The 25,174-nt window shown below is 45.5% G+C and overlaps 1 protein-coding gene across 7 annotated transcripts in view; it reads right to left on the bottom strand.

Moving 5' to 3' along the window:
* Positions 1-15,422, bottom strand: part of USP5 (ubiquitin specific peptidase 5) — a 107,859-nt gene extending 92,437 nt beyond the window's left edge. For 2 of the 7 annotated variants that reach the window (XM_089661175.1, XM_089661173.1), the window contains exons 1-3: positions 15,198-15,422; positions 5,222-5,347; positions 2,988-3,059 (exon numbers count right to left, since the gene is read on the bottom strand). In XM_089661175.1, the coding sequence (XP_089517301.1) occupies positions 2,988-3,059; positions 5,222-5,347; positions 15,198-15,323 (324 nt within the window). In that variant the 5' untranslated portion in view covers positions 15,324-15,422. The remainder of the gene's footprint in view (positions 1-2,987; positions 3,060-5,221; positions 5,348-15,197) is intronic. The other 5 variants (XM_089661179.1, XM_089661176.1, XM_089661174.1 and 2 more) reach the window with 4 other exon arrangements.
* Between the last annotated feature and the right edge of the window lie 9,752 nt (positions 15,423-25,174).

Consider the following 25,174-nt stretch of genomic DNA (forward strand, 5'->3'; position numbering starts at 1 on the left):
ATATATATACACACACACACACAGACATACACATATATACATACAGTCAGGTCCATAAATATTGGGACATGGACACAATTCTAACATTTTTGGCTCTATACACCACCACAATAGATTTGAAATGAAACGAACAAGATGTGCTTTATCTGCAGACTGTCAGCTTTAATGTGAGGGTATTTACATCCAAATCAGGTGAACGGTGTAGGAATTACAACAGTTTGCATATGTGCCTCCCACTTGTTAAGGGACCAAAAGAAATGGGACAGAATAATAATCATAAATCAAACTTTCGCTTCTTAATACTTGGTTGCAAATCCTTTGCAGTCAATTACAGCCTGAAGTCTGGAACGCATAGACATCACCAGACGCTGGGTTTCATCCCTGGTGATGCTCTGCCAGGCCTCTACTGCAACTGTCTTCAGTTCCTGCTTGTTCTTGGGGCATTTTCCCTTCAGTTTTGTCTTCAGCAAGTGAAATGCTCAATCGGATTCAGGTCAGGTGATTGACTTGGCCATTGCAGAACATTCCACTTCTTTCCCTTAAAAAACTCTTTGGTTGCTTTTGCAGTCTGCTTTGGGTCATTGTCCATCTGCACTGTGAAGCGTCCAATGAGTTGTGAAGCATTTGGCTGAATATGAGCCGATAATATTCCCGAAACACTTCACAATTCATCCGGCTGCTTTTGTCAGCAGTCACATCATCAATAAATACAAGAGAAGCAGTTCCATTGGCAGCCATACATGCCCACGCCATGACACTACCACCACCATGATCACTGATGAGGTGGTATGCTTAGGATCATGAGCAGTTCCTTCTCCATCCTCTTCTCTTCCCATCACTCTGGTACAAGTTGATGTCGGTCTCATCTGTCCATAGGATGTTGTTCCAGAACTGTGAAGGCTTTTTTACATGTCGTTTGGCAAACTCTAATCTAGCCTTCCTGTTTGAGGCTCACCAATGGTTTCCATCTTGTGGTGAACCCTCTGTATTCACTCTGGTGAAGTCTTCTCTTGATTGGTGACTTTGACGCACATACACCTACCTCCTGGAGAGTGTTCTTGATCTGGCCAACTGTTGTGAAGGGTGTTTTCTTCACCAGGGAAAGAATTCTTCGCTCATCCACCACAGTTGTTTTCCGTGGTCTTCCGGGTCTTTTGGTGTTGCTGAGCTCACCGGTGCGTTCCTTCTTTTTAGGAATGTTCCAAACAGTTGTTTTGGCCACGCCCAATGTTTTTGCTATCTCTCTGATGGGTTTGTTTTGTTTTTTCAGCCTCATGTTTGCTTGCTTCACTGATAGTGACAGCTCTTTGGATCTCATCTTGAGAGTTGACAGCAACAGATTCCAAATGCAAATAGCACACTTGAAATGAACTCTGGACCTTTTATCTGCTCATTGTAATTGGGATAATGAGGGAATAACACACACCTGGCCATGGAACAGCTGAGAAGCCAATTGTCCCATTACTTTTGGGACCTTAACAAGTGGGAGGCACATATGCAAACTGTGTAATTCCTACACCGTTCACCTGATTTGGATGTAAATACCCTCAAATTAAAGCTGACAGTCTGCAGTTAAAGCACATCTTGTTCGTTTCATTTCAAACCCATTGTGGTGGTGTATAGAGCCAAAAATGTTAGAATTGTGTCGATGTCCCAATATTTGTGGACCTGACTGTACATACAGACACATACTGCATGTTGAAATGCGTTATTACAAAATAGTAGGAAAAATATTTTTCAAATTACATTTCAAATATACTGTATGTCTTTAAAAATACAAATCTACATTTTTGGAATGCATTTACAAATATATGTTAAAAAAAAAAATCTGAAGAATACATTTAAAAATATATATTTAAAAAAAAATATTTTTTAAATATTTTCTTCAGATTTTCCTTTAACATATAAAAAAGTCATTTTAACATATATTTTTACATATATTTGTAAATGCATTCCAAAAATGTAGATTTGTATTTTTAAAGACGTACAGTATATTTGAAATGTAATTTGAAAAATATTTTTCATATATTTTGTAATAAAAACGCATTTCAACATGCAGTGTGTGTGTGTGTATATATATATATAGTAGCATTTCAAATTTGCACTCGATAAATTGTTGTACTAATACTGAGCGAGAAAAAAATTCTGGAACTATGACCATTTTATTCTCCAGGGTGTCTGCCTTCAGAAAACATAAAATGTTTTGGGAGGTTTTAAATAATCTTCAGGCCTAAAATAACAATAAAAAAAAACCACAACTGAAAAAAAAAAAAAAAAACACACACACAAAAACTGCTCTGGGTCAATTGTAGAGCTGCACCATCCAATTCCATCATCTCCTAGTGTGGCAGAGGATCTATGCCAGAGCTGGAGGATGATCCCTCCTCCCTCACCTCCTTCAGTCTCAGCCATACTTCAGCCAGCAGGCCCGTACCACCGTACCAAAGGTAGGTTGGTTGCAGTGGCGTCTCGAGGCAGGTGCGGGGGGTGCGCGCTGCACCGGGTGACACCTACCGCACGGGGTGACACCGGACCCGCTCCACGAAAAGCTAAATTGCAATATATATCCTGCAGACTCCGCAGATCTGAACCATCCTGCGGGGATCGTTAACATGATTCAGATCTGCGGATTGAGCATAATGGATCGGAGTTCGATCCATTATGCTCCCCAATCCGCAGATCCGATCCATCCTGCGGGGATCGTCGGCTTACTTTACAACTTACCTTTTCGTGGAGCGGGTCCGGTGTCACCCCGTGTAGGTTGCATGCCGACGATCCCCGCAGGATGGATGGGATCTGCGGAGTCCGATCCATTATGCTCCCCAATCCACAAATCGGATCCATTATGCTCCCCAATCCGCAGATCCGATCCATCCTGCGGGGATCGTCGGCATTCAACCTACACGGGGTGACACCGGACCCGCTCCACGAAAAGCTAAGTTGCAATATATATCCTGTGGGGATCGTTGGCTTTCTTTACAACTTACCTTTTCGTGGAGCGGGTCCGGTGTCACCCCGTGTAGGTTGCATGCCGATGATCCCCGCAGAATGGATCGGATCTGCGGATTGGGGAGCATAATGGATCGGATACATTTAAAAATATATATTTTAAAAAAATATAAATTTAAATATTTTCTTCTGATTTTTTTTTTAACATATAAAAAAGTCATTTTAACATATATTTTTACATATATTTGTAAATGCATTCCAAAAATGTAGATTTGTATCTTTAAAGACATACAGTATATTTGAAATGTAATTTTAAAAATATTTTTCATATATTTTGTAATAAAAACACATTTCAACATGCAGTGTGTAATATATATATACATACAGTTGCAAGAAAAAGTATGTGAACCCCTTGGGATTATGTGGAGTTTTGCATGAATTGGGCATAAAATGTGCTCTGAACGTTATCTAAGTCACAACAATAGAAGAACACAGTCTGCTGAACATAATACTACACAAACATTAGATGTTGCCATGGTTTAATTGCACATAACATGTAAACATTCACAGTGCAGGGAGGAAAAAGTATGTGAACCTTTGGACTTAATAACTGGTTGACCCTCCTTTGGCAGCAATAACCTCAACCAAACGTTTCCTGTAGTTGCAGATCAGACCTGCACAACGATCTGGAGTCATTTTGGACCACTCCTCTTCACAAAACTGTTTCAGTGTAGCAATATTCTTGGGATGTCTGGTGTGAATCGCTCTCTTAAGGTCATGCCACAGCATTTCAATCGGGTTGAGGTCAGGACTCTGACTGGGCCACTCCAGAAGGCGTATTCTGTGCTGTTGCAGCCATTGTTTTGTTGAATTACTTGTATGCTTTGGGTCATTGTTCTGTTGCATCACCCATCCTCTGCGGAGCTTCAGTTGGCGGACAGATGGTCGTACGTTTTCCTGCAAAATGTCTTGATAAAACTCTGGAATTCATTTTCCCATCAATGACAACAATCCGTCCAGGCCCTGAGGCAGCAAAGCAGCCCCAAACCATGATGCTCCCTCCGCCATGTTTCACAGTGGGGATGAGGTTTTGATGTTGGTGTGCTGTGCCTTTTTTTCTCCACACATAGTGTTGTGTGTTCTTCCCAAACAACTCAATCTTGGTTTCATCTGTCCGCAGTATATTTTGCCAGTAGTGCTGTGGAACATCCAGGTGCTCTTTTGCAAACTTCAAACGTGCTGCAATATTCTTTTTGGACAGCAATGGCTTCCTCCGTGGTGTCCTCCCATGTACTCCATTCTTGTTTAATGTTTTCCTTATTGTAGATGTGTCAACAAAAATGTTAGCATGTGCCAGAGATTTCTGTAGGTCTTTAGCTGACACTCTGGGATTCTTCTTTACCTCATGCAGCATTCTGCGCTGTGCTCTTGCAGTCATTTTTACAGGATGACCACGCCCAGGGAGAGTAGCAACAGTGCTAAACTTTCTCCATTTGTAGACAGTCTGTCTTACCGTGGACACATGAACATCAAGGGTTTTGGAGATACTTTTGTAACCCTTTTCAGCTTCATGCAAGTCAACAATTCTTGATCGTAGGTCTTCTGAGAGCTCTTTTCTGCGAGGCATGGTTCACATCAGACAGTGCTTCTTGAAACCAGTAAACCCAAAACAGGTGTGTGTTTTTTAAGGGCAGGACAGCTGTCAGCAACACATCCAATATCATCACACTGATTGGAGTCAAGGTTGGCTCACTCCTGGCTCCAATTAGCTCTGGGAGAAGTCATTAAGCTAGGGCTTCACATACTTTTTCCTCCCTGCACTGTGAATGTTTACATGTTATGTGCAATTAAACCATGGCAACATCTAATGTTTGTGTCGTATTATGTTCAGCTGACTGTGTTCTTCTATTGTTGTGACTTAGATGACGTTCAGAGCACATTTTATGCCCAATTCATGCAAAACTCCACGTAATCCCAAGGGGTTCACATACTTTTTCTTGCAACTGTATATATGGTAGCATTTCAAATATATGGTAATATATTTGGGAAGAATATTTTTAAAATATATTTCAAACACATTTTTTTTCCATATGGGATATAACAAAGCAAATCTTCACTTTTTGAGTTCAGGTCCACTTTAAAAAATATTGGAATGAATATTTACATCACGTTGATCTCTTTTACACATCCAGTGAAAAATATCATTTAAAAACAACACGTTCCCCTTATTACAAGAATCTGATCACACACTAGAGCGGCGGAGTACTCTTACCGGTTTGGGGATTCTCTTGAGGTGCAGGAAGGCCTTCTGGCCGGTTTTGTTGTAGTGCCGTTCTACATAGGGTCTTCCGAATCCTAGGAAGGTGTTCATACAGATGTACAGGCCTCCGTCTGATTCCTACAACACAGGACAAGAGAGTCATGTAGGATTTCTGTGAGCAGAAAGAATGTAAATCTGACAAAGTGACCGTCACCTGTACCTGCACTTATCTGTGGACTCAGGATCAGAAAATGTCTATTCGTTGATCTCCCCTACCTTGTGACAGCCTGGAAGCGACGTGCCTTACTTCATTTCCACCTTTTCATGTCACTTTCTCCAGTGTCTGTGGCTGGGAAAGAAGCTAATGGAGCACGATCTGCACTCCATGAACTTCAACGGAGGGCAGGTGAGGCATCAGGGGTATAATAGACCCCTGATGTCTCAAAAAAAAAAAAAAAAAAAAAAAGAAAAGAGATCCTGTTATAGCAAAATACCATCACATAGGGGGCTTTTGGCCCCATATATGATATAAATAAAGTTTTAGGGATGAAAACAAATTGTAAAAATTAAAAAAAAAAATGACAACCAAGCACTAAAACCTCCCATCCCCAAACAGCAGTTTTTTTTTTGTTTACAAACGATTTTATTGTACATAAGTAGACAGTAAAACAACAGCACAGTATGAAAGTGATATTGTCAACAAAAATATGGCACATTTGAAATGTACAATACAAAGTATATTAACATAAAAAAGAAGATAGAGCAGTGGTTCTCAACCTGTGGGTCGCGACCCCTTTGGGGGTCGAACGACCCTTTCACAGGGGTTGCCTAAGACCATCAGAAAAATATATTTCTGATGTGTAAAGAGCAGCTACTGTGTTGAAAGCAGCTACTGTGTTGAAAGCAGCTACTGTGCTGAAAGCAGCTACTGTGCTGAAAGCAGCAGTATTGGAGGTAAAGCGACACTTCATGAATTATAATTACTGGGTAAATAATTTTATGGTTGGGGGTCACCACAACATGAGGAACTGTATTAAAGGGTCACGGCATGAGGAAGCTTGAGAACCACGGAGATAGAGGAAGAAAGAAAGTTATGAGTGCATGAGATACATAAATGATAAAATAGATTGAGTGATACATCTATCAACAATATACGTCAGCCATTCTTTACCGGGGATGTTGTCAATCATGCAATAAATGTCTACAATCCTTCCATGACTCCCATTTTTTATCGTATAAGTGCAACTTATCCAGTAGTGTATAATGAATACGTTCCATAAGCATTACAGCGTCAATTCTGTGTAAAACGGAGTCCAAGGGTACAACATTAGACCGCCAGGGGTACAAAAGATATAGTCTAGCATAAGAGTCATGTGGGTGGGAATAAAATGTGTAATCCCTGGCTCCCGTGTTGTGCGCTCTCCAAGCATCCACCAACTGGAGGGCATTTAGTTTCTTAGTAAGGGATTTTGGGAAAGCTTGGGAAGTGTGCGAGGCGGAGCTACGGTCCAAAAGAGGATTTGCCACCAGATTAAAATCCCCACCCACCAATAGATGGGGGGACAAAAATGTATCCAGAGCACCAAAAAATTAAAAAAAAAAAAAGGTAGCCTGTGCCGAATTTGGACATTAGCAATTGTAAGTTCTCGACCTGAAAGGGTGCCCTTAAGAATAATAAACCTACTGTCTGGATCACGATACACATGTTGAACCTCAAAGGGAAATGAGTTATGTAGAAAAATGGCCACTCCCCTCCTCTTGGAGGAATGTAGGGTATAATACCCCTGCCTATAGGATCTATGAAAAAAGGTCGGGTGTTTTGCGGCTGCAAAATGCGTTTCCTGTAATAAGATGATTTTTGCTCCTAATCTTTTATATTGAAGAAAGGCTGTTTTGCGCTTATTTGGCGAATTGAAACCCTGGACATTATGTGAAATACATTGAATTGCCATAATAAACAGAGCTTGCCACTATCATCATAAAAGTACACATTACAAAGATATCCCCCCTAAAGTTATTTGACTAGACATAGAAACCCGCAGGTCTGCATCAGACAGACATACAGGTGGCAGATCCAGCCTAGGGGACCTCCAGACCCCAACATAGGGGTCGTGATGTCCACAGACCGACACAATACCATCCTCATACACTAAAGTTTTGAGAGAAGAGAAAACGAAAAACAATGGAGAAGAAGCTTTAATATCTTCTATATTTGAAAGGGTAACTGAAGAACATGGATCAGGCAGAAAAGTCGTCATACCTGATAAAACAAAAAGTTCAAACATTAAGGGGCCACATGGGCCCAAACCCTGTCTCCTTAGAACATGGAAAACAGAGCTGCCACCCCGCAATCGGGCGGCGACACCTCCGGCCATGTCAGGAGGCAGGGTGGGGTAACGTGTCAGAGAGTAGTACAACCATGAATTAATGGGCGCAATTAGAAGGGTCCAACGACCCTTGTCATACCTTAACTCGTCCAGTTATCAATGCAAGGCATACAAAATATTCAGTATTGCAAAAATATCACAGCAGCAACCACAGAAATATACAACCTGACAATGTAAGAAATAGAGAGCAAAATCCCTGTGTCCCAAATCTTAGTAAAGTCATAAAAAACAATAGACCAGACCAAAGACTATCAAGACAATGAGTATTAGGCAAGTGAGAATGGGCCTGTCAACCCGCTTCTTGTTTGACTCTCCTTCTATCCCTCCGTGGGGAAGGGGTATGCCAAATGGGAGAGATACGAGGGGTGGAGGGTGGGCGTTGAGGTGATGGGGCATCCGCCAAGCCTAATTTGGCCAAGATTGCTCTACCTTCGGGAGGGGATGTGGCTATATATGTGCTCCCATTGTGTGGAACTATCAGCTTAAAAAGGGAAGCCCCACTTGTAGCGGATACGAGCAGAGAACAGGGCAGTTGTAACTTCTTTCATTTTTCTACGCCTCTCCAACGTGGCCGGAGAAACATCAGGATAGATTTGTAAAACCGAGCCTTCAAAGGAGATCGTTGGGAGTATTGCGAGCAGCTCTGAGGATTTCTTCCTTGGTCAGAAAATCCTTCATGCACAAGACAATATCCCTAGGCGGCTCGTCAGCAGGAGGTTTAGGGCGTAGGGCTCTGTGGATGCGGTCACAAGCAAAAGATCCAGGGTCACGATCTGGGAGGAGTGACTTGAACAACTTGGTTATAATTAATGAAAGATCCGACATAGACTCCGGGATTCCCCTGATTCGCAGATTATTCCTGCGATTGCGATTATCAAGATCCTCAACCTGCGCCTGCAGTTGTGAAAAGGCCGTTTGTAAATGGTCATGCTCTCTGGAAAGTTCACCATAGGCCAGGCTAAGTTCATCGTGTTTGGTTTCCAAGCGGTCTGTCCTGGAGCCCAGCGCGGCTATTTCCTGAGAGAGAACATTAGTGCTTTTATGCAATTCTGATTGAAATTTGGCGGCTAGTTTGGCGTACGTAGATTCCAAGCAGGACTCCAAGTCCCCTTTTGTGAGTTGCTGTGTATTTTCGCTGACCAAGGCCGATAAGGGAACGGTGGTATCCCGTGCGGGATCGGACAGGGATGCTCGCTCTGTATTGACTGGAGACATGCCGCAAATCTCGTGAGCCTTAAGGAGGTATGTCGTGAGGGACTTCTGAGCTTGTCCCTTTTTTTTTCTTGGTGGACGGCATACAAAAGAATCTCCCGGGGGGTGATCAACTGAAAATTGGAAAGTGAATGGAGACTATAACCCCAGGGGACCTATAGCGCCCAAAATAGGTTCAGGGTTGTAGTTACATGGATGCTGTCAGATCCATCTGCGATAACATTATATTGTAAAAATATTCAGCAAGCCTTGAAAGGGTAGATAGAACATAAGTCACAGCAACCAGCAAAAATTTCACTCCGGGGCAGGATGATAGCACCAGATCCCAACTCAGGACACGAGAGGGATGGGTGGGAAGCAGGAAGCAGAGGACCTCCGATTCTGAGCACAGGGCCCCGCAGGGAGACACCCCCTGGGGCAGTATCAAGGCCCCAGTAGGCCTCCGAGCCCAGCAAGGGCCACAGACAGAGAAGATGATGGGCTCCGGGGCTATTAATGTGAGGCCCACTCCCCAAATCACTGTGGGGAGATCATGATAACAGGATGCCACCTGTACCCCCCCACTCACTGTGACCAGGTAAAAAGAGGCCTCTGGCAGATGGTGTAAGCCGCAAACGTCGCCGCCGCCGCGGGGAGCAGCAACACTCAGCGACGTCCCTCTCTCAGCCTCTGTGATGCAGAGGACGCTGCAGACGTCCTCGGGTGATCCCCCACAGCCCGGATGGCAGCGGATGCGGATAGGAGGTGCCGGAGCCCCGGCCCACGCGGCCGCACCAGGCCGCGAACGTCCGCCGCCGGAAATATCGCCCGGATTCTACCTCCCAGGTATCCGGGATGATACCAGGGCCCTCCGCTGCTCCACTGTGATCCGCTGCTGCACGGATGGCAGCGGATTCCGGAATACGGCGCCGGAGCTCCGGATTATGCGGCCGCTCCGGTCGCCATCTTGGACACGCCCCCCCCAAACAGCAGTTTTAAAACTTGTCATGTTGAGTATCTATCAGGGGCGGATTGACAACTCATGGGGCCCCCAGGCATTTAGGGGATCATGGGGCCCCTGTGTCCTTGCCCACACTCAAAGCACACCGAAAAAAGCCTATAAAAAAAAAGGTACCAGGGGCATTTCATGGGGCCCCCTACTGACCCCGAGCAGTGCCCTAGTCCTCGAATGGTCAGTACGCCCCTGGTATCTATGTTATCAGCACAACCTCATCTTTTATATTTTTTTGTGTGTCCTAAAACTAACTTTATGTATTGTTTACTGAAAATTTGCACTCGATGAATTGTACTAATACTGAGCGAGAAACAAATTCTGGAACTATGACCATTTTATTCTCCAGGGTGTCTGCCTTCAGAAAACATAAAATGTTTTGGGAGGTTTTAAATAATCTTCAGGCCTAAAAGAACAACAAAAAAAAAAACACAACTGGAAAAAAAAAAAAAACAAAAACACACAAAAACTGCTCTGGGTCAATTGTAGAGCTCCAGGATCCCAAACCAGGAATTCCATCATGTCCTAGTGTGGCAGAGGATCTATGCCAGAGCTGGAGGATGATCCCTCCTCCCTCACCTCCCAAGCCATACTTCAGCCAGCAGGCCCGTACCACAGATCGGTTGGTTGCAGTGGCGTCTCGAGGCAGGTGCGGGGGGTGCGCGCTGCACCGGGTGACACCTACTGCACGGGGTGACACCGGACCCGCTCCACGAAAAGCTAAGTTGCAATATATATCCTGCGGGGATCGTTGGCTTTCTTTACAACTTACCTTTTCGTGGAGCGGGTCCGGTGTCACCCAGTGTAGGTTGCATGCCGACGATGCCCGGAGGATGGTTCGGATCTACGGAGTCCGATCCATTATGCTCCCCAATCCGCAGATCCGATCCATTATGCTCCCCAATCCGCAGATCCGATCCATCCTGCGGGGATCGTCGGCATGCAACCTATACGGGGGCGACACCGGACCCGCTCCACGAAAAGGCAAGTTGTAAAGAAAGCCGACGATCCCCGCAGGATGGATCGGATCTGAGGATTGGGGAGCATAATGGATCGGAGTCTGCTCCAATATGCTCAATCCGCAGATCCCATCCATCCTGCGGGGATCGTAGGAGGGGGTGTAACTGTTATCGCACCGGGTGACACCAACCCTGGAGACGCCCCTGGCTGGTTGACCGGGAACTGTAAGAGCCCTCGCTGTGCTCCAGAAACATGCTGATCCCGGGTGTCATGCTCTGCAGGCTTCACTGTCAAAAGTCAGACCTGCACTTCAATCATGTGATCAGTGTTCCTCTCAGGGCTTTTTGCTAAAGGCGGACTGTGCCTTTAAATTAACCCTCTGCTTCCTGCCAAGGCATTGGTCACATGGTCTCTGTCCAGCACCTTGACAGGTACGGTAGACCCGCCCAGCAGCTCCAACTGGGAAGTCTCTTGACATTTCAGCAAGAACATCTGCAATACAGGGACCACAAGAATGATGCCATAGCACTGGTCATGTGACAGGACTCCAGACAGTCTATTGTTCAGGTGTAAATGTGGACCTCTATGTAAAATAATTGTAATCAGTACTGTGGGGGTCAACTGTCCTGATATGGGGGGCCTCGAGTGCGACCCCTGACATCATAAAAGGGCTACACATAGAATTCAGTGAATATTCCTTATCAGAGACTGCAGACACATAACAGAATATAGTCAATAACTTTAGGCATGATACAGGAGACGGTCAGAGACTGCAGACATGATACAGGAGATGGTCAGAAACTGCAGACACGATAGGGGAGACGGGCAGAGACTGCAGACACGATAGGGGAGACGGTCAGAGACTGCAGACACGATACGGGAGACGGGCAGAGACTGCAGACACGATACGGGAGACGGGCAGAGACTGCAGACACGATACGGGAGACGGGCAGAGACTGCAGACACGATACGGGAGACGGGCAGAGACTGCAGACACGATACGGGAGACGGGCAGAGACTGCAGACACGATACGGGAGACGGGCAGAGACTGCAGACACGATACGGGAGAGGGTCACAGACTGCAGACACGATACGGGAGATGGTCAGAGACTGCAGACATGATACAGGAGATGGTCAGAGACTGCAGACATGATACAGGAGATGGTCAGAGACTACAGACATGATACGGGAGATGGTCAGAGACTGCAGACATGATACAGGAGATGGTCAGAGACTACAGACATGATACGGGAGAGGGTCAGAGACTACAGACATGATACAGGAGATGGTCAGAGACTGCGGACATGATACAGGAGATGGTCAGAGAATGGAAACATGCTGTAGGAGTTGCTGCAGACTTTAAACATATTACACGAGACTGCTAGAAACCACTACTATAACAGAGCAATAGGGAAAGACAAATTACAATGTACAGGGGCCCCAAGGACCACCCAAAACGTGCCAGGGCCACAGGTTGGGCACCAGGTTCACACTACTTGCGTTGCTGACCTCCTATAGCCTCTTTTCAGCCACTTCTTGTCTACATGCTCTCCACCAATGGCTACATTGTATTACTCAGGGAGGGTTTCCTGACGGTGACAACAGAGGGCCACGCCTGTGTACTGTGTAATGCCATGGCTGCTTATACTCTCCATCAGAAGCCAAGGTGACAATGCAGGAGAACAACTGGGAGACAGAGACAGAGCGTTGTCACCGCTAAAAGGAAATGCCTGAACAAGGATCCTTATGGCAGGATCACCAAGGATAATAAAGATGACTTTTGAAATGACTCCATGAGATTGTATTTCTGATTGGGGTTACATCTACTTTACAATGTCCTATATAGGCCAAGGGTGTAGGTGAGTATCATAGTGTGCGTGTGTGGGGGGGGGTGACCCATAAAGAGACCCTGTCATTAGGGATGCACCGAAGTTTCGGCCAAAAACACCCCTATTGGCTTTTGACCGATATGAGCATAAGCACCGGTACAGCTGCCGAAAATTAACTCCGCCCCTCGCCTCCGCACAGCCTTACCTGAGGAACCACGGAACGATCCCGGCGCTGGGCATAGAGATAAGTGAAGGAAAGATGGCCTCCACTCATCTCTATGCCCTTGGAGGACCGGAGCGACGTCACTTCCGGTGACGCCACCTTGTAAACAAGACCATTTTTTTTTCTAAGCGCTAGATCAATGATTTTTTTTTGACCCAATGCTTTACATTGCAGAGGAGAGATGTGGCGTCGTATTGACCCCATATCCCTCCATAAAGAGGACCTGTCACTAATTATTTCTATCACAAGGGATACATGCATTTCTTGTGATAGGAATAAAAGGGATATATAAAAATAAATAAATAAAAAGTTTAAAGTGCCCCAGCCCCCCCCCGTGCTCACGCATAGTGGTGACCGCATACATAGGCCACGCCCACATATGTTAGCAATGTTCAAACCACACATGCGAGGTATCGCCACGAACGTCAGAGCGAGCGCGATAATTGCACACTAGACCTCCTCTGTAACTTCACACGGCTAACCTGGAGAAATGTTTAAAGCATCACCCATGGAGACTTTTAAGTACCGCAGTTTGATGCCATTCCATGAGCGTGCGCAATTTTAAAGCGTGACATGTTGGGTATCTATGTACTCAGCATAACATTATCTTTCATATTTTACAAAATTGGGGTATATATTGTGTTTTTTGGGGTTTTTTTTAATCATTAAAGTGTATTGCATTTGAAATATATATTAATTTTTAAAAACTGGGCAGCACAGCGGCTAAATGGTTAGCATCTCCATCTGGCAGTACTCGGGTCGTTGGTTCGAATCCCAACCACGGTACCACCTGCCTGGAGTTTGCATGTTCTCCCTGTGCCTGCGTGGGTTTCCTCTGGGTACTCCGGTTTCCTCCCACACCCCAAAGACTGGTAAGTAAATTGGATCCTGTCTAAAATTGTCCCTAGTATGTGTATGTATGAATGTTTGTTAGGGACCTTAGATTGTACGCTCCTCAGGGGCGGGGACTGATGGGAACGTACAATATATATGTAAAGTGCTGCGTTAATTGACGGCGCTATATAAGTACCTGAAATAAATAAATAAAAACTGTCCATTTCGGTTTTCGGCCGAGTGCATCCTGAATTTTCGGTTTCAGCACCGGAATTTTCACCACTACCTGTCGTGCCAACCTACTCCCTCCATGCACGCAGCTTAAATAATAAAGCTGCCCCCTGGTCACATGACTCTTTAGGCATGCTACATGTGGGTCAGCCACGCCCACAATTATTTTTACCACTTCAGAGAAATCGAACTAAAGTAATGCAAAAAAAATAAAATAAAATAAAATTGTAATGAGCAGCCACACAGATCATCTATATCGGGTCTCAAAAATTTATAAAGAAAGGGACAGTTTACTGTCCATCAGAATTTAGGGCGGCCAGACTGTGGCCAGTGGGAGAAGAAAATGTCCTGGAATCAGTGGGAGTAAACAATGCCTCATCACTGGTGTCAGTGGGAGGAACAGCGCCCCACCGTTCGTGTCAGTGGGAGGAACAGCGCCCCACCGTTCGTGTCAGTGGGAGGAACAGCGCCCCACCGTTCGTGTCAGTGGGAGGAACAGCGCCCCACCGTTCATGTCAGTGGGAGGAACAGCGCCCCATCGTTGGTGTCAGTGGGAGGAACAGCGCCCCATCGTTGGTGTCAGTGGGAGGAACAGCGCCCCATCGTTGGTGTCAGTGGGAGGAACAGCGCCCCATCGTTGGTGTCAGTGGGAGGAACAGCGCCCCATCGTTGGTGTCAGTGGGAGGAACAGCGCCCCATCGTTGGTGTCAGTGGGAGGAACAGCGCCCCATCGTTGGTGTCAGTGGGAGGAACAGCGCCCCATCGTTGGTGTCAGTGGGAGGAACAGCGCCCCATCGTTGGTGTCAGTGGGAGGAATAGAGCCCCATCGTTGGGGTCAGTGGGAGGAATAGTGCCCCATCATTGGTATCAGTGGGAGGAATAGTGCCCCATCATTGGTGTCAGTGGGAGGAATAGTGCCCCATCATTGGTGTCAGTGGCGGGAACTATGCCCCACTGTTGCTGATGGTGGGGGGGAATAATGCCCCAAGGGCCGAATAAAAGCAACCAAAGGCCACATCTAGCCCCTGGGCCGCACTTTGGAAACCCCTGAACTATATGACAATTGTTTATAAAATAATAATAATGATGAATAACAATATTTAAGATAATAAAATAACTAAAGATAATAAATCTGCTGCTGACACATAACAATCATAGTAATGATGCCGCAGCTCCCCCAATGAATGGAGGTGATTGGTCCTGGAGGGAGAGGCCGCGCCCCTATTACACGATATACGGTGCACGCGCTGTGTGCGGCTCTATATTCCGCTCTATACGGTACTCAGCCCAGCCTACAAAGCCGGGGTCGCGCACACATACCCCACTAACGGTACACACCGGAGTCTGGAAGGAGAAAGCACACTCGTCCTTGTGGACCCGGTCTCCCGCCCTGGGGACCCGAATACTCGGCAGAACCGATAGCAGCGCATCCTTCGCGTCCACCATGACTCCGGCTCCTGCAGTGCTACAGCTCTCTCCCTCCGTTTCCTCTTCCGGTGACTGTCTGTCCCTCCCGCTCCTCAGACTCGCTGGTGACAGGACTAAAGGGGAAGCGAGGGAGGACAGGGTGCGCATGCGCGGAGGACAATGACAACGCGCGACTGCACAGGTACTGCGTCTGCGCACAGGAGCGGAGGGATACGCCCTCCGCTGTGACGTAGTATGCCTAAGGGCGGCCATGATGGTTCTGGGTTGTCTATGGAAGGGGCGTAAAGAAAAACCTGTTATAAATGTAAATTAGTGCCAATACTGAGCGTTTCAAATAAAAATGCGAATTACCCGACTTTTGTGCAGCTTTACTTTGATTTGAAAAAAAAAAAGTTCAAAAACAGTTTTGATTTGAAAATTATTTTTTTTTCGAAAACAGGTAGTGTTGATAGATTTGGGAAAAAAAGGTTTAAAAACAGATTGGTGATAGATTTTGAAAAAAAAAAATTCAAAAACAGAGTTTTGATAGATTTGAAAAAAAAATTTTTTTTTTCAAAAACTGGTAGTGTTGATAGATTTGAAAAAAAGGTTCAAAAACAGATTGGTGATAGATTTGTAAAAAAAAATTCAAAAACAGAGTTTTGATAGATTTGAAACATTTTTTTTTTCAAAAACAGTGTTGAAAGATTTGAAAAAAAAGGTTCAAAAACAGACTGGTGATAGATTTGAAAAAAAAATTTTCAAAAACAGAGTTTTGATAGATTTGAAAGAAAAAAAAAAGTTCAAAAACAGGCAGACTGTTGATAGGGTTGATAGGTGTCCCAATGAGTGTCAACAAATTACCCTTACCCACGTGAAGGCCAATAATATTATTGTCACTTATTGAATTAAAAAAAAATTATATATATATATGAAATAGGTGTTTTGCATTCTAAGGGCTTGTATAAATTAACTTTTAAATTTTTATTTTTATATGCAGATTCTAATGTTTGATTAACCCCCAAATTAAAAATACATACAACAAATAAAATAAATAAATATATATGAAATATGTGTTTTGCCTTCTAAAGGCTTGCATTGCCATTATGTTAATATTATTGTTGTCTCTTACCAAAATAAAAAAAAATTATATATATATATATATATATATGAGTTTCATTAAAATAGCAAAAATTGCCATGGTCATGAAGAGGGTAAAATGCTCTGGAGTTAAAATTTCATGACACAGTGGACAGGTACCGGTATAAGGAGTGCAGCTGCACTGCTCTTCAGTTGTGAGAGAGGAGTGGTGTGAGAAGGATCTCTTCTGAGTTTCTCCTGCGATTTCGGGATTCCTATCGTTTATCCAGGCATCCAATCACATTAGATTGACAGATTAATTAAAGCTGCACTGATTACCAGTGGAGTGATATTAAAAAGTCAACTCGGAAGGCGAGTTTTCTTGCGTTTTTGTTTTTTTTTTTTGTTTGTTTTTTTTTGTTTCTGGTGAAACAACTCCTTTATTTAGGCAGCGAATAATATCACAAGAATGCCACGAGACAACAGACGCCATTTCCGACGTCACAACCGTCAGTGGCCATTAGCTAGGGAGGGAGACCGACATCCAACAGGTAAGCCAGGAGCCCATTAGAGAGAGATTTCCCCCATTTTTATATTATCGTCACTCACCAACACAGGATTTTATATAGTTTTCAATAGAGATTTTAATGTTTCATTAACTTCCCATAAAGAAAATAGTTATTCCCATCAAAGGGAGGGTCTGTAAGGAGCTTCCAATCAGATCTAATACGTAGTGGGGGGGAAGGGGGGGTTGTATATTTAAAAAAAAAAAATGGCCGTTTTTGGGCTGAATTCCCGGAGCTGTGTACACAAGGACAGGGCTTCCTATTTTTAGATTTACAACTACATTTTTCAAACCTCACATGACCCGGCTGACAGTAACAGCCATTTCTAATGTCATTGGAGGACAATTACCGATCACATGAAGTGCGCATCAAACTATGGGGGTTGTTTACAAGAACTGGAGAGTGCGAAATCTGGTGCAGGTCTGCATAGCAACCAGAAGGCCGAGAAGGGATGACAGGTGAATGTAAACAAAGGAGAAGGGATGTTTAACCTCAACGCTGGAGCCTCCCTGCCCTTTAAGGGGTTTCTGATACCGGGAGGTGGAGCGAGGTTTATGATCATATGACCACCGTGATTGCCTGTCACAGCGGTCACATGATCGGTTGTTACGATCCTGGCGTTTTAACAACCAGTGATTCATCCCTGCCCTTCCGGGAATTCCCTCCTGACAGGTAAATGTACACTTGATCTTAGCCAAAAGGCCGAGAACGGATGACAGGTGAATGTAAACAAAGGAGAAGGGGTATTTAACTTCAACACTGGGCCTTCTGTCCCTTTAAGGGTTTCTGATTTCGGGAGGCAGGGCGGGGTTTATGATCATATGACCACCGTGAATACCTGTCACAGCAGTCACATGATCAGTGGCGTCTTAAAGCGGCGCTCCACCCAAAAGGGGGAGTTTTGCTTTAAGCCTTTGTCTCCCGCTCCCCATTAAGGATTGGCACCTTTGGGGAGCGGGGGGGAGGGGATAACCGAATTTGACAGGTACTCGCTCCCACTGCAATCGCCTAGTCATCCCCCCTCCCTCCCCGTAGTATTGTGGGACACGTGACAGGTCCCAGAAGACTACGTGGCCATTCAGGAAGTGCAGCGCTTCTCGCACATGCGCAGTGGGCACCCGGCTGTGAAGCTGCAAGCTATCACAGCCGGGTGCCCACACTGAAGATGCCAGCACCTGTAACACAGGATGGCCAGTGAAACAGGATGCGGGGAGGACACCGCAGGATCGTGGGGCAGGCGAGTGGCTGTTTTTTATAATTCAGCAGCTACAGTTTTTGTAGCTGTTGACTTTTATTTTTTTTACAGTGTGAGTGGAACTCCGCATTAACTGAACAAGTTGAAGTTAGAAGCTGATTGGCTCCCAGGCACAGCTGCTCCAGATTCTGAGTTCTCCAGTTTTAGTAAATCTCCCCCATTTTAAAAAAATATAAAAGATGAGGTCGCATGAATGAATAGATACAGAATGTGGAGCCTAAGAATTGTACGGGCCTATGAGATGCTGGCTAAATATGGTACATAAAACTGTCCAGGTGACACTTTAAGGCCTGGTTCACAATATTGCGGGTGGTTGCGGGTGCGGGAATCGTAGCGATTCCCACAGCCGCAACCATCCGCTGTCAAAACTGCTGTTTAAAAAAGTGCAAGGCTGCCATTCATTCTTATTGGCACCCCCACGCATCTAAAAACGCAGCATTTGCAGGTGCAGGAACCGCAGGGAAATCATATGGTGCCTTTGCACCCGGTCACTGCGTTTTGAGATTGGTGCAGGAACCTTTTTCCAGCAGATGCGGCCTGCAGACCCGTGATAGTGTGAACCAGGCGTAAAAGTATTTACAGATCATTGGTTTAGAAGTAATAGTGAATAACGCCACCATCAAACCCACCCTGCAGGCCCGAGTACTTGGTGTCATTCTGGACTCCAACCTATCCTTCCAGCCCCAAGTCCAATCTTTAACAAACTCGTGCAGACTCCACCTCCGCAACATCGCCAAAATCCGCACGTTCCTAACCCCAGAAACCACTAAACAACTCATCCACTCCCTCATCATATCACGACTCGATTACTGCAACTCCCTCCTCACTGGCCTGCCTCGCCGCTGGCTATCCCCGCTTCAGTCGATCCTGAATACTGCTGCCAGACTCATTCACCTTTCTAACCGCTCCGTCTCCGCCACCCCCCTCTGCCAATCCCTCCACTGGCTTCCGATTGCGCAACGGATCAAATTCAAAATCCTAACGCTGACGTACAAAGCCGTCCACCATACTGCCCCGAACTACATCACTGACCTAATATCCAAGTACCACCCAACACGCACACTCCGCTCCTCACAAGACCTCCTTCTCTCTAGTTCCCTGGTCTCCTCCTCCCATGCCCGCCTCCAGGACTTCTCCAGGGTGTCACCCATCCTCTGGAACTCCCTGCCCCAACCCATCAGATTATCACCTACTCTCCTCTCCTTTAGGCGCACCCTGAAAACCCATCTCTTCAGGGAAGCCTACCCCACCCCCTGCTAACCTGCTGACCTCCTCCACTCTTCCTACCACTCCATCCCCCACAGCTATCTCCTCCTGTGCCACCATCCCCTGCCTCCTAGATTGTAAGCTCGAAAGAGCAGGGCCCTCGATCCCCTCATGTTTTGCATTGTATTGGTATTGTTCTGTCACATGTTATGTCCCCCTTTGTAATGTACAGCGCTGAGCGAACTATTGGCGCTTTATAAATACTGTATAATAATAATAATAATAATGGCCCTAGGATTATTGCTTGTACACCAGCATGCACAGTGGTACCTAATATGTGTAGCGCAATCACTGTTTTTATACGTAGGTTCATTGAAGCACGCATCTACCTTCAAATGTGCGTGTATAGGCTTTAAAACGTAAAATCAAACTTACATTTCTAAACATCACTGTTTTATTCTTCTTGCAGATGAAAACGCTCCCATTGCTTCTCGGACAAGAGCTCGACTGAGGGACAGAGAACGCGAACTTCAACCGATCCAGAGACCTGAAGGACAGCTGAACCATGACGCCAACCAGAGGGAAAGAAGTCCACAACACGAGGACTTCCACGGACACCATCATGGTGACCATCAAAATGATGTGCGCCCTGTATGCCAACTCTGCATGCAGGAAATGGTAGAGGGAAATGGTAATATGGAACTAACCTGCTCCCACTGGTTTCACACCAATTGCATCCAAAGATAGGTGCAGTCTAGTGACACCTGTCCAATCTGCCAGCAAAGAGCAACTCAACACATTAGGGTAAGTGTCATCAATCTTTGATCAATCTTTTCTACCACTTTTACTATTGCCCAATCAAGGTGATTCTTTTTATTAGTTGGAGAAATTATTTAGCACTTATTTTGTCGATTTCCTTCAGGACACCTTTAACAAATGTCATTTATTTCCTTTCACCTACAGATAACATGGCACACGGAGAATTATGGAGACCTCACCATCCATGCCAACAACTTTTTCTGGGCCACACAGACACCGTTTACTATTGCCACCAATGATGGACAGCCAGTTATAATCGGATTACAAGGTAAAGTAATTAAATATGTTCTTGTTAGATGATATAATCACGCCTTCTGCGGTATAAAGGAAGTTACATAATGAACACCAGCTTCGTGATTGCTCAGAGTCATCCTTTATTCGGATTGTTTGCTTAGCTGCCAAATACCAGACTATCCATCTTTGATATCTCAATGGAGGTAAAAGTGAAGCTCCTGGTCTCACCAAGAAGGGAGAGCAGAAATTTCTCCATTGGTTCCCCAGGAAGCAGTTAAACTTAAGAGAACTTCTAAGGTTTCCCTAGTACTCTCTTCTTTGTTTATGAAATCTCCCCATCGGTTCCTCTGAAAGCAGTTAAAGCGGAGCTCCACCCAAAAGGAGAAGTTCCGCTTTAAGGACTGCTCCCCCGCTCCCTGATAAGGATTGGCACCTTTGGGGAGCGGGTACCCGAAATTGACAAGTACCAGCTCCCACTTCTGCTGCATTTGCCTAGGTGATCGGAAGCGGACGTTGTTCTCCTCCCCTCCCTCCCTGTAGCCTTCTGGGACACATGACAGGTCCCAGAAGACTACAGGACCGTTCACAAAAGCACAGTGCTACTCGCTCATGTGCAGTGAGCACCCGGCTGTGAAGCCGCAAGCTGTCACAGCCGGGTGCCCACACTGAAGATGCCAACACCGGGAATACAGGGTGGCTGGTGAAACGGGCTGCAGGGAGGACACCGCGGGATGTGAGCGGCAGGTAATTGTCCTTTTTTGTAGCTGCTGACTTTTATTTTTTTTTAATTAAAACGGAGTTCCACTCACTCTGTAAAAAAATAACAGTCAGCAGCTACAAAAACTGTAGCTGCAGACTTTTAAAAAACAGCCACTCAGCTGTCCCACGATCCCGCGTTGCCCCCGCCGCAGCCCGTTTTATCGGCCGTCCTGTATTCCAGGTTCCTGCATCTTCGGTGTGGGCACCCGGCTGTGACAGCTTGCAGCTTCACAGCTGGGTGCCCATTGCGCATGCACGAGTAGAGCTGCGCTTCCTGAATGGCCCCGTCATCTTCTGGGACCTGTCACGTGTCCCACAAGACTACGGGGGGGGGGAGGGTAGAAGGACAACTTCCGCTTTCGATCGCCTAGGTCAGTGGTGGGCAACCTTTTTTTTCAACTGAGCCAAATCTCGCCAAAACCACGATTGAAATTTATTTTGAGAGCCACATTTTTAAAACTGAAAATACATAGGATGGTACACTGTTTTTAGTTTCAATAAGTTTTTATAGTAATTCATCCCCCATATAGTAATTCATCCCCCATAGTAATTCATCCCCCATAGTAATTCATCCCCCATATAGTAATTCATCCCCCATATAGTAATTCATCCCCCATAGTAATTCATCCCCCATAGTAATTCATCCCCCATATAGTAATTCATCCCCCATATAGTAATTCATCCCCCATATAGTAATTCATCCCCCATATAGTAATTCATCCCCCATAGTAATTCATCCCCCCTATAGTAATTCATCCCCCCTATAGTAATTCATCCCCCCTATAGTAATTCATCCCCCATATTAATTCATCCCTCATATAGTAGTAGTAAGTAAGTAGCAAGTAGTAAGCCAAGTTCCCCCTGTGTCAATTCACTTACCTTTGCTCCGCGCGTTCCTCTCGCCGTGTTCCCGCGCCGTTCCGGTCTTCAGGGCGGAGTGTGAGAGGAGCCTAGCTCCTCTCACGTTCGTCACGCTGCCCCGCCTACACACATCCTGACAGCCAATCACTGGCTATCAGGATGTGAGTGGCAGCGAGACTGGCCAATCATTGCATTTGAGCGCGCTGCCCTGGCTGTTTTTTTTTTTTGGATCACGCTGCAGAGTCCCTGCCGCCCGAGAGGAGGGAGGGGAGCGGGCGCCCGGCACACAAGAGCCGCATTAAAGCGTGTAAAGAGCCGCATGTGGCTCGCGAGCCGCGGCTTGCCGACCACTGGCCTAGGTGATCACAGCGGAAGTGGGAGCAGGTACCTATGAATTTTAAGTACCCGCTCCCCAAAGGTGCCAATCCTTAATGGGGAGCGGGGGACCAATCTTTAAAGTGGAACTTCCCCTTTTGGGTGGAACTCCGCTTGAAGAGAGGCTCTAAGTTTTCCCTCGTACTGTCTTCTTTGGTTTTGAAACTTCCCCATTGGTTCCCAAAGAAGCATTTAAACTTAAGAGAAGTTCTAAGTTTTTCCTTGTACTTTCCTCTTTGTTTTTGACATATTCATTACGCATTGAGGAAACCACTCTTAAGAGTTCTAAGGTTTGCCTGCTCAATGCAGAGCAAATCAATAAATGTTTCACATTGGCGTTCCATCAACAGATTCTCCTACTTCCAATGATGACCATACACATAGTGGTCAACGCATCCACCTAACATACCTCCCAAATAGATATAAGAATGAGTGTCTACATTACTGATGATCATATTTGTGACAGAAATCAGGTGTAAATTGGAAAAATTCCTAGGAAGGTGGTGCTGAGGACAATGTCCTAAGGTCACCGCTGTGATTTTTTTTTTTACTTATAGGAAAAAAAATAGAAATTGAAAGAAATACATTTTTTTATTTTTCTGTACCATTGGTCAGGAAGGAAGCAACTGTTAACATCAATATTTCTTTGTTATTTCAGGCCAAGAATCTCCCCTTGAGGATACTAGAACAGAGAGAAATTTATTGTGGGTCAGAGAGTCTGGAGAAGTGTCATCCCAGGACACCACCCAGAGGAGGCCAGGGGAGGAGCTTCCGTCATGCAGTATTTGCCTAGAGCAGGGGTGTCCAAACTGTGGCCCTTCAGCTGTAGAAGTACTACAAGTCCCATCATGCCTCTACCCCTGGGTGTCTTGCCTGTGGATGTCAGAGTCTTACAAGGCCTCATGGGACTTGCAGTTCTTCAACACCTGGAGGGCCATAGTTTGGACACCCCTGGCCTAGAAGATCTGCAAGCGGAACATGATCAAACCACCCTACCCTGCTCCCACCCGTATCACATAGACTGTATAACAAGATGGATGCGGGAAAACGAGTCCTGCCCCCTCTGCCTGGAAGAGTTCTACTATTATTCAGAAGTAAGTATTTTACATCAGTCAGCCTTTTCTTCCACTTTTACTTTTTAGTGAAAAGTGATCATTTTTATTATCTAATGAAATAAATATTTTGTTGATGAAGAACGTTACCTTTGTGAAACCCTAACAAACGTCTTTTCTCTCTTTCTCACCTACAGCATATATTTTCTACTCCGAATTATGGAGACGTTCTCATCACTGGCTCTGGCCAACTCTGGAACTCGGAGATATCAATTGATATTGAATATTGAGAGCAGTCCTATGCCTCTCCACATGTAAGAAGAATGTGAATGATGTTACAGCCTCCAGCAAGAGGGACTGGAGCCACCCAGAACCCTGAAAAGAGACCTGGCATTGTTTGAAGACCTGAAGCAGTGCATGACAATGGAAACACGTTTTTGGTACAGGGTACAGGTGCTACTTTGGTGTTGTTGCAGCATGAAAGACTTCAATGGAAATGCACCAAAAATGCATGTTCGTGCATTCTTGGCAACGTTTTAAGTAGGTTGTTAAGATGCTGACGTCTTAACAACCAGTGATTCATTCCTTCCCTGACGGGGATTCCCTTCTGACAGGTAAATGTATATCTGATCTTAGCCAAAGGCCGAGAAGGGAGGACAGGTAAGTATAAACAAAGCAGAAAGGAATATTTAACCTCAACGCTGGCGTCTCCCAGCCCTTTAAGGGGTTTCTAATGCCGGGAGGCGGAGCGGGGTTTATGATCATATGAACACTGTGATTGGCTGTCACAGTGGTCACCTGATCAGTTGTTAAGATGCTGGCATCTTAACAACCAGTGATTTATCCCTAGCCTGCTGGGGATTCCCTTCTGACAGATAAATGTATACTTGATCTTAGCCAAAAGGACGAGAAGGGACAACAGGTGAATGTAAACAAAGGAGAAAGGATATTTAACCTCAACGCTGGTGCCTCCCAGCCCTTTAAGAGGTTTCTGATGCCGGAAGGCGGGGTTTATGATCATGTGACCGCCGTGATTGGCTATCACAGCGGTGACATGATCGGATAGCGCCCGATCGCAAGTAGGGATTGAGAAATCTCTTCATTAGGCGCCAGTAACTGTGCCAGGAGTGCGCATAGCGCAAGCTCGCGGCACAATTTGATTACATTTTTGTATGCAAATATGCAGCCTCTCGGCATCAAGGCACAGCCACCAAGAGGCAGCATAATTGCATACTCTCTGCGCAAAAAAAAAGAAAAAAAAAGAAAAGGCATTGGGTTTCACCACAATTCTTACCAAGCCTTTCTAGTATGGTATGAATTTTAAGGAGGACTCAATGGAATGCACCAAAAATGCATGTTCGTGCATTTTTGGCAATGTTTTGTGTAGGTTGTTAAGATGCTGGCGTCTTAACAACCAGTGATTCATCCCTGCCCTGCCGGGGATTCCCTTCTGACAGGTAAATGTATATCTGATCTTAGCCAAAGGCCGAGAAGGGAGGACAGGTAAGTATAAACAAAGCAGAAAGGAATATTTAACCTCAACGCTGGCGTCTCCCAGCCCTTTAAGGGGTTTCTAATGCCGGGAGGCGGAGCGGGGTTTATGATCATATGAACACCGTGATTGGCTGTCACAGTGGTCACCTGATCAGTTGTTAAGATGCTGGCATCTTAACAACCAGTGAT

The sequence above is a fragment of the Staurois parvus genome, unplaced genomic scaffold (genome assembly GCF_062004578.1).
Source record: "Staurois parvus isolate SC_StPar_1 unplaced genomic scaffold, SC_StPar_1.0 ptg001321l, whole genome shotgun sequence".
Classification (NCBI taxonomy): domain Eukaryota; kingdom Metazoa; phylum Chordata; class Amphibia; order Anura; family Ranidae; genus Staurois; species Staurois parvus.